Source organism: Calliphora vicina, chromosome 1, assembly GCF_958450345.1.
Source record: "Calliphora vicina chromosome 1, idCalVici1.1, whole genome shotgun sequence".
Classification (NCBI taxonomy): domain Eukaryota; kingdom Metazoa; phylum Arthropoda; class Insecta; order Diptera; family Calliphoridae; genus Calliphora; species Calliphora vicina.
In genome coordinates, this window is record NC_088780.1 from 129,646,086 (window position 1) to 129,668,176 (window position 22,091).

General features: G+C 29.2%; 4 protein-coding genes across 4 annotated transcripts in view; 1 reads left to right on the plus strand and 3 right to left on the minus strand.

Moving 5' to 3' along the window:
* Positions 1-9,382, minus strand: part of Gel (Gelsolin) — an 86,388-nt gene extending 77,006 nt beyond the window's left edge. The window contains exon 1 of the mRNA XM_065515813.1: positions 9,287-9,382. The gene's annotated coding sequence lies outside the window, so the exon portion shown is untranslated. The remainder of the gene's footprint in view (positions 1-9,286) is intronic.
* A 4,694-nt stretch (positions 9,383-14,076) lies between these two features.
* Positions 14,077-16,675, minus strand: abs (ATP-dependent RNA helicase abstrakt). The gene is made up of 2 exons (XM_065515814.1): positions 15,786-16,675; positions 14,077-15,295 (listed from the first exon to the last, which is right to left on the minus strand). The coding sequence occupies exons 1-2, from the start codon at positions 16,626-16,628 to the stop codon at positions 14,261-14,263; spliced, it is 1,878 nt and encodes a 625-aa protein (XP_065371886.1). The 5' UTR covers positions 16,629-16,675; the 3' UTR covers positions 14,077-14,260.
* A 977-nt stretch (positions 16,676-17,652) lies between these two features.
* On the plus strand, positions 17,653-19,197 carry LOC135963826 (pre-mRNA-splicing factor RBM22). Its single transcript, XM_065515816.1, has one exon. The coding sequence runs from the start codon at positions 17,770-17,772 to the stop codon at positions 19,042-19,044; it is 1,275 nt and encodes a 424-aa protein (XP_065371888.1). The 5' UTR covers positions 17,653-17,769; the 3' UTR covers positions 19,045-19,197.
* Positions 19,198-20,027: 830 nt separating this feature from the next.
* Positions 20,028-21,852, minus strand: LOC135963825 (NF-kappa-B-repressing factor). The gene is made up of 4 exons (XM_065515815.1): positions 21,398-21,852; positions 20,871-21,265; positions 20,442-20,794; positions 20,028-20,374 (listed from the first exon to the last, which is right to left on the minus strand). Exons 1-4 carry the CDS (start codon positions 21,759-21,761, stop codon positions 20,164-20,166), a joined length of 1,323 nt encoding a protein of 440 aa, XP_065371887.1. The 5' UTR covers positions 21,762-21,852; the 3' UTR covers positions 20,028-20,163.
* Positions 21,853-22,091: the final 239 nt, after the last annotated feature.

The window sequence follows — 22,091 nt, forward strand, 5'->3', positions numbered from 1 at the left end:
ATAAGTGTATTATAGAACGAGTTTGTAGAGCTCAAGGGAATAAACGATCAATTGTAAGGGAGAAAACAAAAGTTATGATTAAATCAGATCAAAACATAAACAAACCTGCTTCCAAGTGGTAAATCACCATATTAAAATCAGGTCTTCTGCTAGGGAGAATGTGAACGCTACGTTTGCTATTCAGCTTCCGAATTTTTGTTTTAGAGCTTACAATCTCCTTTACCACACATCTTGAAGAGCCATTATTTTGTGATCATAAGAAAAAACCCTCAGCCGAATTACGAACACAAATTTGTTCATGTTCTGCTATGGGAGAAAACGTGTCGTTCTTCTTAGATTTCTTTGAAATTGTTTGTGTGCAAATCTCATTCGATGGCATACAGTTGTTTGGACAAGACATTTTTCGCCGAGTGAAACACTTGATGGTTTGATAGACATGATTTGAGTTGAGTTTGTACTGTATATTTTGTACTGTTTTAATCATAGCTATTATTTTCACTCTTAAAATTTATCGTTTACTCCCGCATTTTTTTAAGTAATAATTGAAATACAGTGCGCCCTCCCTTAAGGTAGGGTCACACATGATAAATATTTGACGAAAAAGACGTAACCACTAAATAAAATACCTTTGAATTCTTTTATTTATTTTAAAAAACTTATTTTAGTTTAATTTTATTTGATGCTGTTTGATCTTACAAAACACTTGTAAGAGTAAACACGTCAAACAAATTTGTGCTAAAAAAAGTGGTTACGCAAGTGTTTTTTTTTTTTATCCATGTAACTTATTACCTATTGTTCTTAGCAAAATGTGTCCCAAATAGTTTAGATAGCTCTTTTTTCAATCTTTCGAAAAAAAATATTTAAAAAAAAAAACAAAATTTTTATATTTTTTTCCGAAATCAAAAACTTTTTTGACTTTTTTTTAAAATGTCATATTTTTTTTTTTTTTGCTATAAAGAAAGCTTAGGTCTATTCCTTTAAGATGGTTTTGGTCGCTTAGTGGGATGCGAGTGGGATATATATCAAAATAAATGTTTTGTAACTCAAATAAATGTTTTGTAACATCCCACTAAGGGACTAAATATATCTTAAAGGAATGGACCTAAGCTTTCTTTTGACTAAAAAAAAATTAAAAAAGGGCCCATTTTGAAAAAAAATCGAATTTGCAAAAAAAAAGTTTAAAATTGTAAATCTTGCGTTAAAAAATATTTATTTTGATAGATATCCCACTCGCATCCCACTAAGCAACCAAAAGGGTCTTCTAGAAAATATCTAAGCTTTTGTTTGAGCTAAAAAAAAGAATTAAAAAGTCAACAAAGTTTTTGATTTTGCAAAAAAAGTCAAAAATTGTATGTTTTGCGTTACAAAATATTTATTTTGATAGATATCCCACTAAGCGACCAAATAGGTGTTCAAGGAAAACATCTAAGCTTTATTTTAAGAAGAAAAAAGGCCCCATTTTAAAAAAAAGTCAAAAAAGATTTTGATTTCGGAAAAAAATATTAAAAAATATTTAATTTTTTTTTAAATATTTTTTTTTCGAAAGATTGAAGAAAGAGCTATCTAAACTATTTGGGACACATTTTGCTAAGAACAATAGGTAATAAGTTACATGGATAACAAAAAACACCTGCTTGACCAAAATGTCAAACTTTGACCCCCTCTAACTCAGAGAGTTCTCGACCGATCTTGTTGAAAAATTGTGTCTGAGTTGGTGCAAATTTCATCCCGATCGGAAGACATCGATATCAAAAGTTGGTTCACTTGACATGAAATGCCCCATATATATAAACATTGCTTTAACTATTTGTATACAAACGGTATTTGATGGCTTTGTTGTTAAATAATGTATTTATTTAACTTTAAAAAAAAATATTTTTAAATTTAATTTATTTTATTGAAAATATTTAAATACATATCGTCACCTAGAATGCAATACAATGTATCATCAAACACAGAGAAAAACTATATTTCAATTCAAATATTTATCACATTGAACTGGTTTCAATTATTTCATAATTGAGTTAAGTATTCATGTGCTCAAAAACAAAATTTTCTAATATTTTCTATTGAATTTTGAGTTTTGAATTGATAATTTTGTTAATTGAATATACAATTTTCGTTATTGGTTGAACTTAAGTATTCATGTGCTCAAAAACAAATTCAAATTATTAGATCTTAAAAATATTGAAACAAAAAAAATCATAAACTTTGTATGTATGTATGTATGTTCAATATAGTTTCAGAATATAGCTTTTTAATATATGTTCGAAAATTTTAATAATAAAAATACATTTTTTAAATACATACTCTAAAAAGAAAAAAATAAACTTTACATTAAATCGAACTACATATTTATTACATACCTTAAAGAATTTATAAAAGCTTGGAGCGACAAGCTGGCCCAACATCAGGGAAATATCGTGACAAGCTTTTAATCATATAAATTAAATAATATAATAAATAGTTTGATTTAATTTAAAGCTTATTTATTTTCTTTCTAGAGCATGCATCATAAAAAATGTATTTTTATTATTAATTTATATTCCTAGGTGCTTCCAAATGTGTGACATTTTTGCTGGAATGTTTTGTTTTAAAATTGAAAGCCTCATTCACAATTTATTAGTTTGAAAGTAAACACCTGGTAAAATATGATTCAATTTCAATAGTACATAATTTTATTAAGGTTCTAGGAAATATTGTATAATATACATATATACATATGTATATGTATAATAGCAATCCATATTTGGGCTTTGCTTCCAGATAAGTCGTATTTGTCTCATTTCCAAATGGGTTTAATATTAATCCGATTAAATTTTTTTATTACTTCAATAATTTTTGAGATGAATATTCTATACATGCATTAGTACATATGAAATCAAATATATTGTTTAAAAAATAAAAATTAACATTAAATAAGTATTTAAAAATTAAACCAAAACAAAACAACAAAAAAAAAAGTTTAATCTTTATTAGATGTCAAACGAAATGAATAACAATAGGCAAACTAATTATTTTAAGAGTACGAGTACAGACACAAGTGTCTAAAATTGCCATTGAAATTATATACCCAGCCATACATAAATATTTAGCAACAAGGTGTGTCCAAAAATTTTCAAAAGAATTACAAAACAAATATATGACATAAAAATAATAAAAATGTTTTGGAGTAATTAAAGAACATCAAACAAAATATTAGATTTTTTTTTAATTATTTGCTACATTTTGTCCTTATAACACTACTGTTCTATTAATTTCGAGATATTATGACCCTATTAAATCATTGTATGTCTAAATATTTCTAAGTGCTTTAAATTGTTTACTAATGAAGAGCGAAAAATAAAAACAATTCCAATTTTAACAAAAAATTAAATGTTTTAGTAAAAACATTGTAAACAAAAATCGTCTCATAAAATAAATAAATTAATGAATGAATGACCTTTATTAAATATACAATAACTATGTATGTATTTATGATGTTTACATATATATATGACATGTTTAATACTTAAAATTCATATCTTTACCCAAAAATCTGTTAATACCCCGAAATTTGTATGGCATCAAAAAAAAGTGTACAAATTATTTAAATACGTGTTGTGCCATTTTTTATAAGATACTTTTATAAGATTGATTAGATTTGTACATTTTGAACAAAAAAAAACGTAACTTTGAACAAAATAACGTTATATTCTTTTGAATTTCAGAAATAAAATATGAAATTTATTATACTTATTATCGTGTAGGCGTGAGAATTCATGTATTTATTAAACATTTCTTTGAAAATTACACGGGTATTTTCAAATAAAAAGCGTAATTAAATTATCTACAATCAACCGTTATTTGTTGAATATTTTTACCCAACCCCGTATTCATATACATTAGAGTGGGTCGATTTTTTTCCCGAAAAATCGTATTGCAGAAAAGTATGCTACGGAAAATTCTAAGAAATTTTTCCCAAGAAACCATAGGTCTAAAATCAAATCCTATCTTCTGCATTTCGTCTTTTATCCAATGATATTTCAGTATATACATATATTTTAATAGTTTTTTTATTGGATAAAAGACGAAATGCGCAAGATAGGATTTTATTTTAGACCTATGGTTTCTTGAGGAAACTTTCTTAGAATTTTCCGTAGATTGCGTTTCTGCTATACGATTTTTAACTTTTTGATCGTCGATACAATTCCACCCGGCCTAATGAATCAAACACAGGTTTTTAAATAACAAATTATTTTATTTTTCAAAATTGTCTCCTTTGAGTTCTATGCAATTTGTCCAAAGTATCTACAATTTGTTTATCCCTTTCAAAAAATAAGATTTGTCGAGGTCATCAAAATATATGTTTTTGTGTCTCTTTCCTTCGAGACATTTCTTTAGGTCTGGAAACAAGAAATAGTCACTCAGGGCTAATTCTCTCGCACTTTCAATCTCCGATGGTGATTCTTTTCAAATGTTTTGCGTGTAGAAACCACGGAATCTACCGTGCTTGTACGGCCACAACGAAATTCAAAAAACCACTTTTTCCCCTTAAAATTGATGGTGCAGAGTTCCCATAGTATTTATCAAGCATAGCCTTTATTTGAGTGATGGGTTTTTTCTGCAAAAATAATGCTTAGTGAGCAGACGAATTCACTTTTTTCCAGTACTAAATGACTTAGATTGTTCAAATGCCTGTTGACCCACCCTCATGGCCCACGTTCGTGAGCTGAAAAGATTTGTATTTACTCCCAAGATGGGTTATCATTTGAAAGGGCTACCTAAAATCTAGTTAGTCGTGGGTTTTATCTTACATCTCAGTCATTTATGGACCAATTTTTTTCAATATCAAAATTTTGAATATATCTGATATAATGATAGCAATATTGAGTCCGTAACACACGGATATCGCTATATATATTTCTATATCCAAGATCCAGCATATATTTATATACCGTAGACAAACAAAATTAGAAATTAACAAGTAACAGTGCGATTTTTGGCTGTGCCAAATCTTAAATTTCACCTTCATGAATACATGCATTTAAATGTTATCGGGAGCAAAATATGTATATCAATAGCTTAACATAGAAAGGTCGTATCTCTTTTTTTACAAAATCGAGTTTTTTACATATTCTGGTAGACAACACTCAAATAGACCTCTCTTAAAAAAATTCAGTTTCCTATGTTGACGAATAACAGAATTATAGTAATTATAAAAAAACCCTAACTCATTTAAAAATCGTTTGAAAGAAAAACCCCTAACTCATATAAAGTTGAATGCATAGTTTTTGGTTTATATTAAAACAAACAACTTTTCTAAAAATATTTTTTGATATATTACGAATTTTTAGTTGTTTTTTAAATTTCACTTTCTGATATTATTGAGTTTTTTCCTTCTTCTGTAAAGTAACTAAATGTTGAGATACGACCTTTTTATATTAACCCATCGATATTTATTGATAAAACTTTGGTCAGTTTTATCAATAAATATCGATATTAGAATCATATATTATGATTCTAAATTGTTTACTGGTTCAAACTCTTTTCTTCATTTTTGGACTCATAACTTTTATTGCTATTAGCAATAACAATTTGTACCAAATATCGGTTTAGAACGTGGAACGGACGGATATTTTATTCTAATTTTATTTTTTGGTTTGGCAAATACGGATTGCTCATTTTCAATACAAAACTTTTCTAATCAACAGGGAATATTTGCGGAAATTTAATCTCCCTATCTCGTCTTCAACAAACAGATGGACGGATACACCTATGGCGTCTTAGAATTCTAGAAAATGTATCATATAGGGGTACAACGCTTTAATAGGATCATATCTCGAAATTAATAATGCACAACAAAATTTTCCCAAAACATTTTTTTTAATTACAAAGAAAGCTGTATAAAACTGAATTTAATATGCAATACAATATCATATAAACATTGAATAATTGGTGTTGATTTACTTACTCGTAAGTAAATTACCGGGCTTTTTTTTTATAAACACACATAAATTTTATAACGAAAAAACACTTGACTTTGACCTCTATTGCAATTTTCAAGTGCAGCTCATGACAACAATGAAAAGCATGCAAAAGTAACATTGTTTTTTTAAGCTGTTAATTTGATATTATTTGAATAATTTGTATTGCTAGCAATGTGTCAAGACAATAAAAGGCAAAATTGAATGTTATATGTATTTGATAGTTCTAAATTAAATAAAGCCTGTCCTAAAAGAGCTAATTTGTTTTGTAAATAGATTTATGAGGTGTTAAGTCAACAAATGCGTAATTCGATTTGTATTGAATTGAGAAATGTATTAAAATTTGTAAATTTTGTACTTTCCTTGTACTTTTTGTACTTCTTTTCGGCACCGTAATAATGCCTCACTTATTATTATCATACAAAACTGTTCCTGGAATTTCACATCTTCCGATCTCAGCTTAAGAAACGCCTTTCTTTATTTAAATATTATTTAAATGAAACTTTAGCACTACTGTTAGATGTTTATATTAAAATTTGTCATCTAAAAACAATATTTTAATAAACATACAAATTCAATCCGTGCCCTCAAAAGTCAATTTTGAAATGATAATAGAAATTTAACGTTAACTGATAAGAAAATGTTTTATTTTATATAGAATATTTAGAATAAAAATTATCAAAATATACTATATACAAGTATTCGCTTATTTCTTATAACATTTTAATCAGCTCTTGGAATGCAATACAACGGAAATAAAAAGAAGAAAATACATTAAATAGATTTAGTTTAAGGTTTTGAATATAAAACTCAGAATAGTACATATTCGAATATTACATGAAAAACTTTTACAATGAAATTAACACAAAGAAATCTAAGATTCATTGTTGCAATTAAATTGAATTAAAGTAATTCTCGGAAGTAGGCTTTATTTGAATTTTTAAAATTAACCTATCAATTTCGAGATATTATGAACCTAATAAATCGTTGTACCCCTATAAAATACATTTTCTGGCTGTCAAAATATTTATATGTTATTCAAATTGTTTACTAATGAATAGCGAAAAATAAAAATAATTCAAATTTTGGGAGTAGGCTTTATGTTTTTGAATATCATAAACATAATAATATCGTTTGAATTAGTTCCGTGACCTGTCACATAGTGTCTAAACAGCGGTTCTCAAATGCGGGTCCGTAACAATAAATCTTATTTGATACTTTGCCTTAACAGTGGTCGAGGGAATTTTCACCAAGTTTTTTTTTTTGAATTTGTATGTTTATTAAAATATTGTTTTTAGATGACAAATTTTAATATAAACATCTAACAGTAGTGCTAAAGTTTCATTTAAATAATATTTAAATAAAGAAAGGCGTTTCTTAAGCTGAGATCGGAAGATGTGAAATTCCAGGAACAGTTTTGTATGATAATTATAAGTGAGGCATTATTACGGTGCCGAAAAGAAAAAAATTATAAAAAGCGGGACAATTTTTCAAATACATAGGTGCAAAAATATTTCATAAACTCAATAATATAGTTTATGAAATCATCAGAATTTAAAATGTAATGTGTCAGCTTATTTCTAATTTTATTATAAATTTAAATAAGACCTAAATTAATGCTATCATTAAAATATTATTAACGAAATAACAGCAACTAAAGTTACGGAAGTATCCAAATTATCGTTACATTTTAAACATTGTTTATAATAAATTTATATCAGCAAAATTAAAGAAATTTTTTGCATGTTTTCAAATATTAACACACACAAAAACGAGTTACTTAAAAGGCCAGCCAACTTGTTTTTAGATGACAAATTTTAATATAAACATCTAACAGTAGTGCTAAAGTTTCATTTAAATAATATTTAAATAAAGAAAGGCGTTTCTTAAGCTGAGATCGGAAGATGTGAAATTCCAGGAACAGTTTTGTATGATAATTATAAGTGAGGCATTATTACGGTGCCGAAAAGAAAAAAATTATAAAAAGCGGGACAATTTTTCAAATACATAGGTGCAAAAATATTTCATAAACTCAATAATATAGTTTATGAAATCATCAGAATTTAAAATGTAATGTGTCAGCTTATTTCTAATTTTATTATAAATTTAAATAAGACCTAAATTAATGCTATCATTAAAATATTATTAACGAAATAACAGCAACTAAAGTTACGGAAGTATCCAAATTATCGTTACATTTTAAACATTGTTTATAATAAATTTATATCAGCAAAATTAAAGAAATTTTTTGCATGTTTTCAAATATTAACACACACAAAAACGAGTTACTTAAAAGGCCAGCCAACTTCTGTAAAAATTAGATCTAAGTTTCCATTGTTTTGGCATTACCATAATAATGAATATTTTTAAGAATGAATTATTTTCTTATTTTTTGTTGTTAATATAAGTAAATAAAGTACATATCGATGTCTTAATATAAAAAGCCCCATACTCGTGTTATATTTTTTTTTACAGATTTTCGTTTATTTCGATAAATGGTCCGATCATATATGTATCATAATTAGCCAAAAAAAAACACGATTTAGGGCCTTTTTATATTAATAAAATACTAAAAAAATAAAAATTTCTTATTTTTTTTTGGGAATGTGTCTTGGTGTTTTATCAAAAATTAAAAGCTGTCACTCTTTGACATTTCAACATTTCCGCATACAATGTACAAAACAAAAAGATTATTAAATTCATAATAGTCAATGATTGAAAATTAATTCTGTCATAAATATAATTGTGATCACATATATTAACGATCTAACGGAAATGTTTCATTTAAACAGTTTTTTTTAAGCAGGTATAGGGTAAAACAATTATGTTTATGTGGTTTGTCATTTAAGCTTTTTTAAAACAATAATTTTTAATTGTATAAAAATTAAAAAAAAAACACTACTACACTACTGCAATAGTAAAACTGCATACAACCTCTGGCAGCAGTAAAGTGACTGTAATTTAAACAATAGACACACAACGCAATCGGAAAATAAACACCTTAAAATCTGAATATATTATTTCAAATCAACAAAGAAATTATACCAGTTTTTATAATAAAACAACAACAAACACTTTAAAACACTTTTTCCTCTTTGTTTAACAACAACAAAAACACGCACAAATTAGCATATTTTTGAAATATTTTCTTATAAAATCAATCAAAATGAATGAAATTTTTGATTATATAGTACATTAGTGCAAATTAAAAAAATAACACAAAGACCAACAGCATCTTTCACTTTTAATTTAAATAAATAATAATTTGTTTTTTATTTATTTATTAATATATTTATTTAAATGTTGTTATAAAAAAATACCTTTTAATTTCTTAATAAAAGAAGAAATAAAAAACCGTTTTATTTTTTTTAGTTTCACTTCTCAAGTAACGCTTTGAACGACAGTTTTAAAAACACTAAATCTTTAACTTTAGCTGTCACTGATTTTATTATTTTTATTATGTCAAGCTCTGCTCAGTATGCCATCATTTTAAAAATGAACTTAAACAAAATTTTAAATTTTCTGTTTCTCTTACTCTTACTCTCTATCTCTTATTGTTCGTTAAAAAAAAAAAAACTATTTAAAAAGCATTTACATACAATAACAACAACCAAAAGCATTTAAATCTTTAAAGCCGTCCTATATACCAAGCAGATCTTACTCAAATTCTCATACTTAATTCAGGAGAATGATATATTCTCAAGCCGGCTTTTGTTTTTAGAGAAGAGTCAGTCTCATATTTTTTATTGCCAGTGATAAGAACTTTAACTGATAACAAATTTTAATTGAATTTTTTATTTAACAATTCTTAGAATTTAAACAAAATTGTAAATATTTTTGTATTGATTTAATTCTTTTAAAAAAAAATAATAGCAAAACGAATTAGTATATATGTTGTTATATTCAAATTATCGTCCATTTCTTTCGAATTTTGTTAAGAAATAAAAAAAATTCACAGAATATAGGTTTTTTTTATAACATTAATAAAAATTAAATCAATTATACTTGAGAAGGCTTTTCACATTTAAAACAGGTTTCTTTGAAAATTTACGGAAAATTAATTTCAATTTATTGTAACTGGAAACTCAAGTTCGTAGAATTATTTAAGGATGATTGAAAATTTTATATATTTAATCGATAACTTCATTCAAAGGCATGTTAAGTCAACATATCACATTTCCACTTTAATTAATATTCCATCAAATTATTAAAAATATCAAAAACAACATTTTATAAACCGCCTACAGCATAAAGAATATTGCAAATTCCTAAATATAATAAAAAGTAGATATGCATTAAAGATATGTTTTCAGATTAGTCAAACTAAATCGCAGGGGACACCTATTGCTATCGCCTCGGTTGTAAAATATATTATAATAATAATTATACAATTTTATTAACCAAGTCCATTGTGCCAAATATCGCTTATTTCAAAGTTTCTTAACTTTAACAAAACTATAAAAACAATTTTGGGATAAGTTAAGACAAGTTCATTGAAATTGGACATATGTAGAGTAGTGTGTAAATTCAATTCGAAAGGAAACCTTTTTGAAATACAATGTACGAGTACACAGAAAAAACTTTCAACATAAATATTATGATTTGATATCATTGATTTCAATTCATAACATTTATAAATAAATTCCTAAATATTAAGATTTTTTCATATTTTATGTTTTCAAATTAAATCTAGAAGGCTTGAAAAATATAATATAAATTTTTATTTATAATTTTATGTTGTTGAAAAATGTTTGAAATTTTCTTTAAAAATGAGAAAATATGCGTGAAATTGATTAAATTTGTTTAAGGTATTTATAGACGGCAATACTGAGTATTAATATTTGTCAAAAACTCAAGTATCATAATACAATCATAGTCTAAACAAAAATTGTATTAGATTTTCAAAAAATACAAATGATTTTTTTGATTTACGGTCGGTATTCAAAATTTGTTTAAAACAATTCAAAAACTTCTTATTTTCATACAGTGACGGACAATACAATAGAATCACAACATATAAATTTAAGTAAATCATTAAAACTACATAATTTAGTTCAAAAATTTAAATTATTTCAGTATATATTAATGCCTATGGTGTACACAAAAAATAAATAAAACTAAAATAAAAAATGAACACATTCTTATGTTAAAAACTATGACAAATATAAAAAAACTAAATGAGATACGCGACATTAAAATAGAATCAATCAGTCTAATACTTATAAAAATTAAAGAACATCTTAAAACGCATCGTTTTCATAATATTTTGTTGCATAACCATTATTTTTGATAACAGCATCACATCTTTTTGGAATTGAATTTACCAATCGTTCGCATGTAGAACGAGGAATAGCGTACCAGATTTCCCAAATTTTTTGCCATAATTCTTCCTTGTTTTTCACTTTTTCAGGTCCAAGTTTATCTTTGACTATTTTCCATAGGTTTTCGATAGGATTTAAGTCAGGGGATTGCGAGGGCCACTCCATAATATCAATTTTGTTATCTGAAAACCACATTTTCGCAAGACCTGAAGTGTGCTTTGGGTCGTTATCTTGTTGGAATACCCATTTTAAGGGCATACTCCATTCTGCATGTGGCTTCATAACATTTTCCAAAATATTCACGTACAGGTGCTTATCCATATTTTCCTTAATCCAGTAAATTGGACCAACGCCATACCAAGAGAAGCATCCCCATATCATAATATTTCCACCACCATATTTGAACGTTTTTGTTGTATACCGAGGATCTAATTCAGATTTTTTTGGACTTCTGACCCATGTTTTACCATCGCTACCAATCAAATTAATTTTTGTTTCATCCGTCCACAACACATTTCGCCACTTTTTTATATTTACCGGGCCACACCAATCCTTATGTTCTTTGGCAAATTTCTTTCTTGCTGCCACGTGCTTTTTAGTGAGCATAGGAACTTTTCTTGAAGTTCTGCCATGCAGACCAGCATCCACCAATCTTCTTTGAACAGTTCTTGTGGATACTTCACAACCAACCTCCTTCCGGATTGCGTCAGCGGACTTAAATGGATCTCGTTTGGATATTATAACAATTAAATTATCTTCATGATGACTAGTTTTTCGCGGTTTTCCTATGGAACGTGGTGGCTTGCGGATGGATAACACATTGAAAACAAATTTCTGGGATCGTCCTACTAATTTAGCAATTTCACGTTGAGATCGGCCGGAACAACTTAAATTTTTAATAATTTTGCTTTCTTCTTCAGTGCAATGTTTTGCGCGACCAATTTTTTGATAAATATTTTATTACCGATAGCTAATATTTAATAATTACTATTAAAATATTTTCTCATTAACAAAAAAATCAAAAATGAAAAGTCAAAGCCAACTTTTAATTTAATTTTTTAAATGTGATTCTATTTATTGTCGCAATGTATTCAACAAAATTTATGTTTCATATCATTTAATTTGAAAAGTAACAATGTTATTAATATTGTAATAAGTTGTAATTGTAAGCGTTGAACACATAGACATAATTCAAAGGCAAAATAAAAATAGAGTTTAATATATTATATATAAATCATAGTTTTATATGAAATATTGGTAGTGATTCTATTGTAATGTCCGTCACTGTATGAATCGTATGTATTTATAAATACAAATAAGGGAAAAAATGTCAAGAAAATATAAAAAAATAAATAAAGTTATCAGATAAATATCAATCAACAAAGATATAATATATTTGTGTAAACAAGAAATGTATTTTTCGAAACGATTTCTTGACATACCGAATGATTTCAATAATATTTTAAATTTGAAAAGTGTTAATACTCAGTATTGCCGTCTATAAATACCTTAACCCATTACAATCCCAATAATCACCAAAGCCTCAAAAATTCAAACACTTGAACATTTTTGAAAAAATAAAATATTTTTCAAACAAAAAACATACGGCTTGAATTTATGTTTCCTTTTTACTGGAGAATGCTATTGAAATAAAGTGTAATACAACTGTAATTCAATTGAAATAAAATGTAATACAACTGTAAAATACGGTCCCCATTCTAACCCACAATAGATCAACAGGTAAAATTTGCATTTTTAATCCTCATTTAGATAGTGTTTATAAGAATCGAAAATAGTTTGACGAAAATGACGTAACCACTAAGTAATATATATTTGAATTCATTTATTTATTTCAAAAACTAATTTTACTTAGGATAAAAAAGTGGTTTTTAAGATTCATGTGAATAGAAACATTTAGAAAAATTTATGCACATGAATTCAGAAAGTAAAATATTATGCTACTAATTACTAAAAAGTCTGAAGTATTAGGCCATAGAGAATTATACATAGAGACGAGACACTCCGATTTGTCAAACAAAAATACAACAAATAATATTTCTGATACAACAACAAAATATATTGTCTAGCATGTATTTTGTTGTTGCAAGAGATAGGTTTTTGACAACAGACTTAGGTTTTTGACAATTCCGTCTCGTCTCTATGTTACCCTATGTATTAGGCAGTTTAAAATTGAATTGATCAACTGATTAATATTGTCTTAGAAAATCTACAGAAAACTAAAGATTTAGTTTGAAAATTTGAAAACTTAAGCAAACACATTTATTATATTGCAACTAGCTGTCCCGGCAAACGTTGTTCTGCCATAGCTCACACAAAGTTTGAAGACACCCACTATAATACTACTCCAGATATGCATTAATAAATTTTTACTTTGTATGGGAGGTGCCATGCCCATTGTGCCCATTCAAACACACACAACAAATTTCATCGAAATCGGCCCAGCCGTTAAGGAGGAGTTCAGTTACTAACACACGTACAGAAGAATTATATATATAAAGATAATAAAATTAATTGAATCAAACTATTTTAAAATCGAAATCATTAAAATCGAAACTTAATCCTATAATAAACAATTTTAATTCATGAGCATAATATTTTACTTATTTTTTTAATAAAACTTTGAATCAAACCAAAACCAACGATTATTAAGGAAAACAAAATGTTGAAATGTTATTATACTTTGGTTGAAAAAGTAGAAATATGTACTGTAAAAAAAAAATAAATAGTAAAGTAGTCATATAAAAAAATAAATTGTTTCCATTCCATCATTACAGATTTTGTACGCAAACATTTTGTATTTCAAATTTACAATTCATAAAAATGTACAAGGATTCTCAATTAAATTTTAATGTTTTTCTTAAGCTTTAAAATACATACATATATTTTTACGTACACATACAATTCGTTTTATTTCTTATTCTAACATACATACGTAAAAAAAACAACACGTTCTTAATAATCTGCTGCTGTATTTGACAGATAATCTCTGCGTCCAATATTCGATGCCTGTTTGCTTTGAATAGCTTCCAATTTGGGACATTCGGTAATACGATGACCAAGACCACCACAATAACTGCAACCATGTGAATCTCCCAAATCCAAATATATTTCTGATTCTGGACATAGTTCCAACAGGAAATCTGGCACTTTCTGTTTAGCTTCAATCAGCAAATGTTTCAGATCTAATAAAACCGATTGATCTGTAGTTTTATTAACAAATGTAGTAGCTAAACCTTTGGTATTGGAACGACCAGTACGACCAATACGATGTACATAATTTTCAATATCTTCTGGCATGTCGTAATTTATAACATGTTGAATATTGGAAAAATCCAAGCCTTTAGAGGCCACATCGGTGGCAACTAAGACATCTTTTTTAGACTCTCTGTAAGCTTCAACGGCTCGCGAACGTTCCTCCTGATCCTTGCCACCATGTATAGCAACAGCTTCCACACCCTTAAGCAATAGATACTCGTGTATGCAGTCAACATCTTGTTTTTTTTCAGCAAATATTAAAACGGGGGGTGCTGTCTTTTGTAAACACTCCAATAGATATACAACTTTAGCTTCTTGTTTGACATACTCCACCTCTTGTGTCACATTCATCGATGCTGCACCGGCTCGACCAACATTTATGGTTACCGGTTTCACCAGAGCTGATCGAGCAAAATTTTGAATTTTCTTTGGCATAGTAGCTGAGAAGAGCAGCGTCTGTCTTTGTCCTTTGAAAAATGAAAATATTGTACGCACGTCTTCTTCGAAACCCATGTCAATCATACGATCAGCTTCATCCATACAAAGATAACGACAGATATCGAGAGTAACGATTTTCTTTTCCAACATGTCCATTAAACGGCCCGGCGTAGCAACCATTATGTGAACACCTTTGGCAATGACATCTAAGGCTTCTGAAACTGGAACGCCTCCAATTGCTAGGCATGAACGTATTTCCGGCAAACCACATTGATTTATGTGACGACTGTAGTGCTGAGAAAAATAAAATAGAGCAAATCTTTAAAATATGTATGTTTCCCGAATACCCAGATCTATAAGATATAAACGATTTTGATAAAAAAAACACATATTACAAACAAAGATTCTAATTAACACTAAATGAGGATTACAAATTTAATCGGTTGTACCTATCTTGGATTAACATAAGAACAGATTTAAAACGAAACTCCATACAAAATTTGTAACGTCTAAACCATATTTTATTCTATGCTGTAAACGCTATCCGATTTTCCATTTGAGCATTTGAGTTTTAGAGCATGGTAGCATCGAAAATAGTTAAATTGCTAAATAAAGGCTACCTTAATGTACACATATAATAAGGCAAATATGATTTAAAACTGGAAAAGTTGAATTACTACATATACATATTTAGAAGAAGTATTCATGTCTATATTTGTTATTAATTAGAAACTTATGTTACGCTAATAATGGTTTAAGCTAAATTGTTGAAAAAAAAACTTACCATTACAATGTCATAAGTCTGTTTAGCCAACTCCCGAGATGGACAAATAATCAAACCATATGGACCTTCATTTCGTACGAAAGGCAAACGATACTCCTGTTCCAGCGCAAACATAATTATAGGTAAAACAAATACCAAAGTCTTACCCGAACCAGTAAACGCAATGCCAATTAAATCTCTGCCTGATAATACCGTGGGTATACCCTGAATTTGTATAGGTGTTGGTCGCTTAATACCCTTGGCGGCTAGACCATTCAAAATGCCCTTATGGAATTTCATTTCTTTAAAACTTCGTATGGGTGGAGCCACATCATCTCCTTCCACCAATATACGCAAACGTTTACGTATAGCGTTACGTCTGTATTCCGACATATCTTGTATGTGTCTCGGAGGTTTCCAACTTGTCTTAATAGGATCTTCATATTGTATACCTTTGGCCAATTCTGAAACGGCCATGAGAGCCTTTTGTTGTTGAACACTTTCGAGAATCTTTTCTTCTTCTTTTAGTTGTTTTTCAACATCACTGATTTTTTTGGCCTCTGCTATTTTCTTCAGTTCTGTATGTTGATCCAACAAGCTGATATTGTATTTACGTCCCCACAATTCAGGATCTGTGGCATTTTGCGAATCTTCATCATTTTCATTTTCACTCGAAGATTTTGGTTGTGTTGCTTCTGATGTCAACTGCACGATACGTCCCATTTTCACGAGTTGCTGTTTTTTGCGTTCCTTGACAGGTACATAGGGAACGTATTTATCATCGTCTTCTGCTCCTGATGATTTGTCATCGTCTTCATGACGATAGCGTTTAATGGGGGGAGCTGAAGAAGAGGATTGTGACATATTTCCTGGCGATAAACGATAAATTATATTTGTGATAAAAAATGAAATGTTTAACTTAAACGTTTTGTTTATCCTCAGCTATTTGTTTACGTGCAACAGCTGTTTGATTAAAAGTGCCAGACTTATATAAACGTCAAAACTGACGTTTACAAAAACGGTGTATCGTTGTGTCTCATTTTCATATTGCGAATACACAGCATTTTATAATGAAAATAACATTATTTGCAAAATTTTCTGATATACATTGAGTTTTTTTTACAGAAAAAAACGTTTATATGTTCTATAGACACACAAATGTGCACGCAATTGCGAGACTCTATTCTTTTCAATATGGCGAATTTAAAAGAAAAGGAGATTAATATGACGGCATAAATCAATATCATCGAAACAGCTTGCATTTTAATAATTTGTTTGGTGTTGATAGCTATCAATCATAATTATAAACAGACAAATGTTAAAATGTGTGCACGATGTCTATTAGTTTAATAGTTAGGATAGGAATTTAAAGCCAATATACATATGTATGTATATAATAGTAAATTTCTAATTTATTCCCAAAATAATCTGATCTTTATGGATATCATTGAATAGTGCTTCAAAATACCTTTAATATGACATATAATAGGTACTGTTGTGAACCAAAAATTCCTTTTTGAATTTATATGACAGTACACAGAAAATTGTGATATACAGAAAAAGTGATTTTAGCGAAGTCGGTGTTCGATTCATCACAGAGTTTAAAAACCCTTCGGCCACCCAAAATCCAGCAATACAATACAGAAATAATTATAAAAATATTCTGTTACTGGGATCTTCATTTGTTCCTAAATATTATTTATGTAAAAAAATACGTTGGTTTTCCGCTTATTTAATTATATGTAATTATCTAAAATAAGAAATACATATCTAATACATACTTTTAAATGTCGGTTTCTTTAATTAATATGGCATCACTTAAATGTTACGTCACGTCATACGTTACGTTAAAATTGACAATTCTTCATTTTTTATTCCTTCATCACGCTATTCTTTTTTCTTTGTACACTTTGTTGGCATAGTTTTGTGAAATAATATTAGTAGATAAATATATATTTTTTAATTAATAAAATAATAAAAATTTGTTGTATATTCATTTATCAACATGTCTATGTCAAAGACTACAAATACTTACAATCGACAAAATTGGGAGGATGCCGAATTTCCCATACTTTGTCAAACATGTTTGGGTGACAATCCGTACGTGCGTATGATTAAGGAGCGATTTGGTAAAGAATGTAAAATATGCACCAGGCCATTTACAATCTTTCGTTGGTGTCCCGGTGCTAGAATGCGCTTTAAGAAGACTGAAATTTGCCAGACATGTGCACGTTTGAAGAACGTTTGTCAGACGTGTTTGCTTGATTTGGAATACGGTTTGCCCATACAAGTGAGAGATGCAGCCTTGAAAATAGCAGACAATCTGCCACAGAGTGACGTCAACAAGGAATATTACATACAAAATGTAGATAGAGAATTGGAAGATGGTGATGGCACTGAAGCAGCAGGCGCTGTTGGTAAATCATTGGCAGCCAGTGAAATGCTATCGAAATTGGCGCGTACAGCTCCCTATTATAAACGAAATAGGCCTCATATATGTTCGTTCTGGGTAAAAGGAGAATGTAAAAGAGGCGAAGAGTGTCCATATCGTCATGACAAACCCAACGAACCCGATGATCCTCTATGCGAACAAAATATTAAAGATCGTTACTATGGTCGTAATGATCCAGTGGCCGAGAAGATTATGAAGAGGGCAGCCTCACTACCCACTCTAGAGCCACCAGAAGATCGCAACATTACTACACTATATGTTGGAAATTTACCCGAGGAAATAACAGAACCTGAACTCAGAGATCATTTCTATCAATTTGGTGAAATACGCTCTATAGCTTTGGTGCCTCGCCAGCAGTGTGCTTTTATACAATACACGAAACGGTCCGCAGCTGAATTGGCCGCCGAGAAAAGTTTCAATAAATTAGTGTTGCAGGGTAAGAAATCAACCATAAAATGGGCTCACTCCCAGGCCAAACAGGGGGCTGCAAAAACAGATAGACGTTTTGATGTCAATGCTATAGCACCAGCAGCAACTCAAAATCCAAATGATTTCTTTAATTTACAACAGGAGCAAGTAACGGTTCTACCACCTGGTATGAAATTGCATCAAATACCACCAAGTCTTATACCCGCCTCATCATATCAAATGTATTCCCAAGCTTATGCGGCCCCATATTCTATGCCGGTGGCTTCTACATCCGCTCAAGCAGCTGCTGCCGCTGCTGCTGGCAGTTCCCTAGACTCTATACCACCGCCTCCCAGTGCTGGTGGTAGTGGACATTATCCCAGTCAGGATCCTAGTCGTTTGGGCGCAGTTAAAAAATAATTAGATGCCACAAGGAATTAAGACACATTTCCACTTCTTTAACCTCATAGTAGTTAAGAATTGAAAAAATATTTAAAAATGGTTTTGTAGTACAATAGCATTGTTTAGAAATGCTTAAAAAGAAAACAATAAAACTTTTAATTCTAAAATAAATTTATGAAAATTTGTTAGGGTGAGAAAAAACGTGACAGGCGTATAGCAAAATTGGAGTCTACAGAAAATTTCCAAAATAAAGTATGGGTCTAAAATTAAAACCTAGCTCCCGCTGAGAGACAAAGATTTAAGATTTCACGCTGCTACTAAATAACACTTTTTTATATGAAAACCTATTTCTTTTTGCACAGTATTTTAAAGACAATTTAATGTAGACAAAAATGAGACATTACTTGTCACAATCGGCTTATATTTGCAAATGTTATTAAACTTTTTCGAAAAAAGTTCGAAAAAATTTACCTTGTAAATTAAAAATTGTATGTACTATTATTTTTTTTTTTATTATTCATATGCGCTGGGGTAGAAAATACTAAAAAAAAGTGTAAAAAAGTTGAATAACTTTTACAATTTTCATCCAATTTAAATAATTAGAAATATGTTTTGTTAAGAATTAAATTTCCTTTATACATCGGTATACATTTTTATAATAAGCAATGAAAAGCGACTAAAATCAATTTTTTTTAATTGTGTATTTTGAAGCCTCTCAGCGGGAGCTAGGTTTTGATTTTAGACCCATAGTTTCTTGGGGAAATATTCTTAGAATTTTTCGTAGATTACGTTTTTGTTATATGCCTGTTGACCAAAAAAAAATTGATCCTCCCTAGTGGACATATTATTTTGCAAGCGAAATGGTGGAAAATTACTCAGTAATTCGAAGCGGAAGAAAACATTTTGGGTTTGCTTTTGTATGTGTAATGCATACAAATTTTTACATTATCGTATAAAATTACTCCAAAATCTAATCCTTAAAAAAAAATTCAAGACAAACATTTAAAAAAACACGAGACATTTTTATTATTAATTGTTTATAGACTTATATATATTTTTTAATTCATTTTTTTTTTACTTTTACAACTTGCAATTAACGCAGAGCGGTAAATGTACAGCACATAAAAACTAATCAGATTACAACGACAATCCGGTAGTATAATCTGGAAATAATTGACTTTTTGACTGCGGCACTTGTACAAAGTAACGATCAATAAAACGAGAATTTTTGTTTATCAATATTTCCTCCAATATCTGATTATCGCTAATTGTTTTCTTACAAATAATTAGACGACGTTGTTCATCATGACCATGGCTAGTGGATTTCAAATTAAATTTATTGGCAATTCTGCAAAAATAATTTTAAATATTTGACATCGGTTTATTTAAAAAAAAAAAATGCAAAAAAAACTTACTCGTGTAACATGGCTCTTTCGTCTTTGGTAAATGTGGGTTCAAACTGTAATTCGCGTATGTCATCCGATTGCACATAATTTTTCAGCATTTGCATAAAATATTTTCTGTCAAGCTTGCAGGCATCATTACCTAAACCTGCACGATTATTTTTCAGCAAATATCCAACAGGATCTTCACGGCCTTGTTTCTGTGAACCTAGGCCACCACCTGACCAACCCATCATTTTCATCATTTTGTAACCCTTATTTGTGTCATCAATTTTTTGTTCAGCTTCTTCCTGGGTTTTAATAACTCCACATACAACTTTATTGTCGGTTTTCTCAATTTTGATGGTATCCCGAGAAGGATTTTGCTGTAAAAGTTTTAATTTTTAAATATATTTCAACAGCTCTTCATTTATCAATAATTTAAAAATATTACTAACTTACCTTAATTGTGTAGCATTGTTCTTGTAGCGTTGTTAATGCTTTGCGAAATGCCTCTGCTTTAGAGGCCTTGAGATTATCTTCACAAGCTGTCGCCACTATATGCTCATTAAGCCTTATTTCAATCTGTTTTCGACCATTATCAAGAGTTACTTCTTTCTCTACGTATTGTATATTGCAGCGTTGTGCTGATAATCTTAGACAATTACGATCTCCATGTAGATACACCACAAATTTGCCATATTTTAAACCGGAAAATAGATCAACTCCTGATGATGCCCTTTTCACAGAAGTCTCATTGCCACCTACAGCTACATTGCCAAATCCTTTTCTTTTGTTACTGGCTTGAAATGAACTCGAGGGCTGTACATTATTTGCTGGCTGCGTCGATTTACGTCCTAAGTGAAGCAAGGAAAATAAAAGAATCCATCATTTAATAAGCCACAATCCTTAAAACACTTCCATTACTCACATATTTGTACTTAAAATTAAATTGGAAAAAAGAATATTGCATGATTAATTTCGTCTACCTTTGGCCCTGGCCTCGGCGGCATCAGACGCTGTCACAAATGTTCTCTTCAAACGATTCGCTCTATTGGCTCTAAATTCTTTGGCTACTTCTTGCGATAGCTCACCCACCATATGCATTGTTTCGGAGGGATATTTGCAGCCCATAAATTCCATGTTGGTAAATACTTGAGCTAAACACACCAACCTATCTTCGGGAAATTTATCTTTGTGCAGGTCCATAAAACGCTTTCTTAGCTGCCAATGCTCTTCGCTTTCATATTCCCGGCGATACTTTTCAACATCCCAATCGGAGGAAAATTCAGTATCAGACTGTTGATTATTTTCTTGGCTTTTGTGAACTTTTTTTTGTTTAGTTTTTGACATTTTAAAAAACTTTGGGAAGAATTACAAATAAATTTTAATTTTTTATAAAAAAAAAATTTCACGCGTGGTTTCTATTATGAAAAAGATGCTGTCATTCACTGCGCAATGATAAACGAATACTAAATAAAACAAAGAACATAAACAGCGTTGTCAACTTTTTCATTTCAAAAAGCACTGAATTGAAAATAAAATCGCTTATTTTTGGTAAAAAGCACCAAAAATAAATGTTACGTTGTTAATGGAAAATTGCATGTTTTTATGAGAACAAGGCGAATTTATACAATTGGTCTTAACAAATGTCAAAAAACAAAAATGAAAAATTAAACAAAT

Coding starts and splice junctions, on each gene's coding strand:
- abs (XM_065515814.1), bottom strand. CDS start 16,628: ATGTCACAATCCTCTTCTTCAGCTCCCCCCATTAAACGCTATCGTCAT. Junction 15,296..15,785: donor AGACTTATGACATTGTAATG/GTAAGTTTTTTT, acceptor TATTTTTCTCAG/CACTACAGTCGTCACATAAA.
- LOC135963826 (XM_065515816.1), top strand. CDS start 17,770: ATGTCTATGTCAAAGACTACAAATACTTACAATCGACAAAATTGGGAG.
- LOC135963825 (XM_065515815.1), bottom strand. CDS start 21,761: ATGTCAAAAACTAAACAAAAAAAAGTTCACAAAAGCCAAGAAAATAAT. Junction 21,266..21,397: donor CGCCGAGGCCAGGGCCAAAG/GTAGACGAAATT, acceptor TGCTTCACTTAG/GACGTAAATCGACGCAGCCA. Junction 20,375..20,441: donor GAAAGAGCCATGTTACACGA/GTAAGTTTTTTT, acceptor TTATTTTTGCAG/AATTGCCAATAAATTTAATT.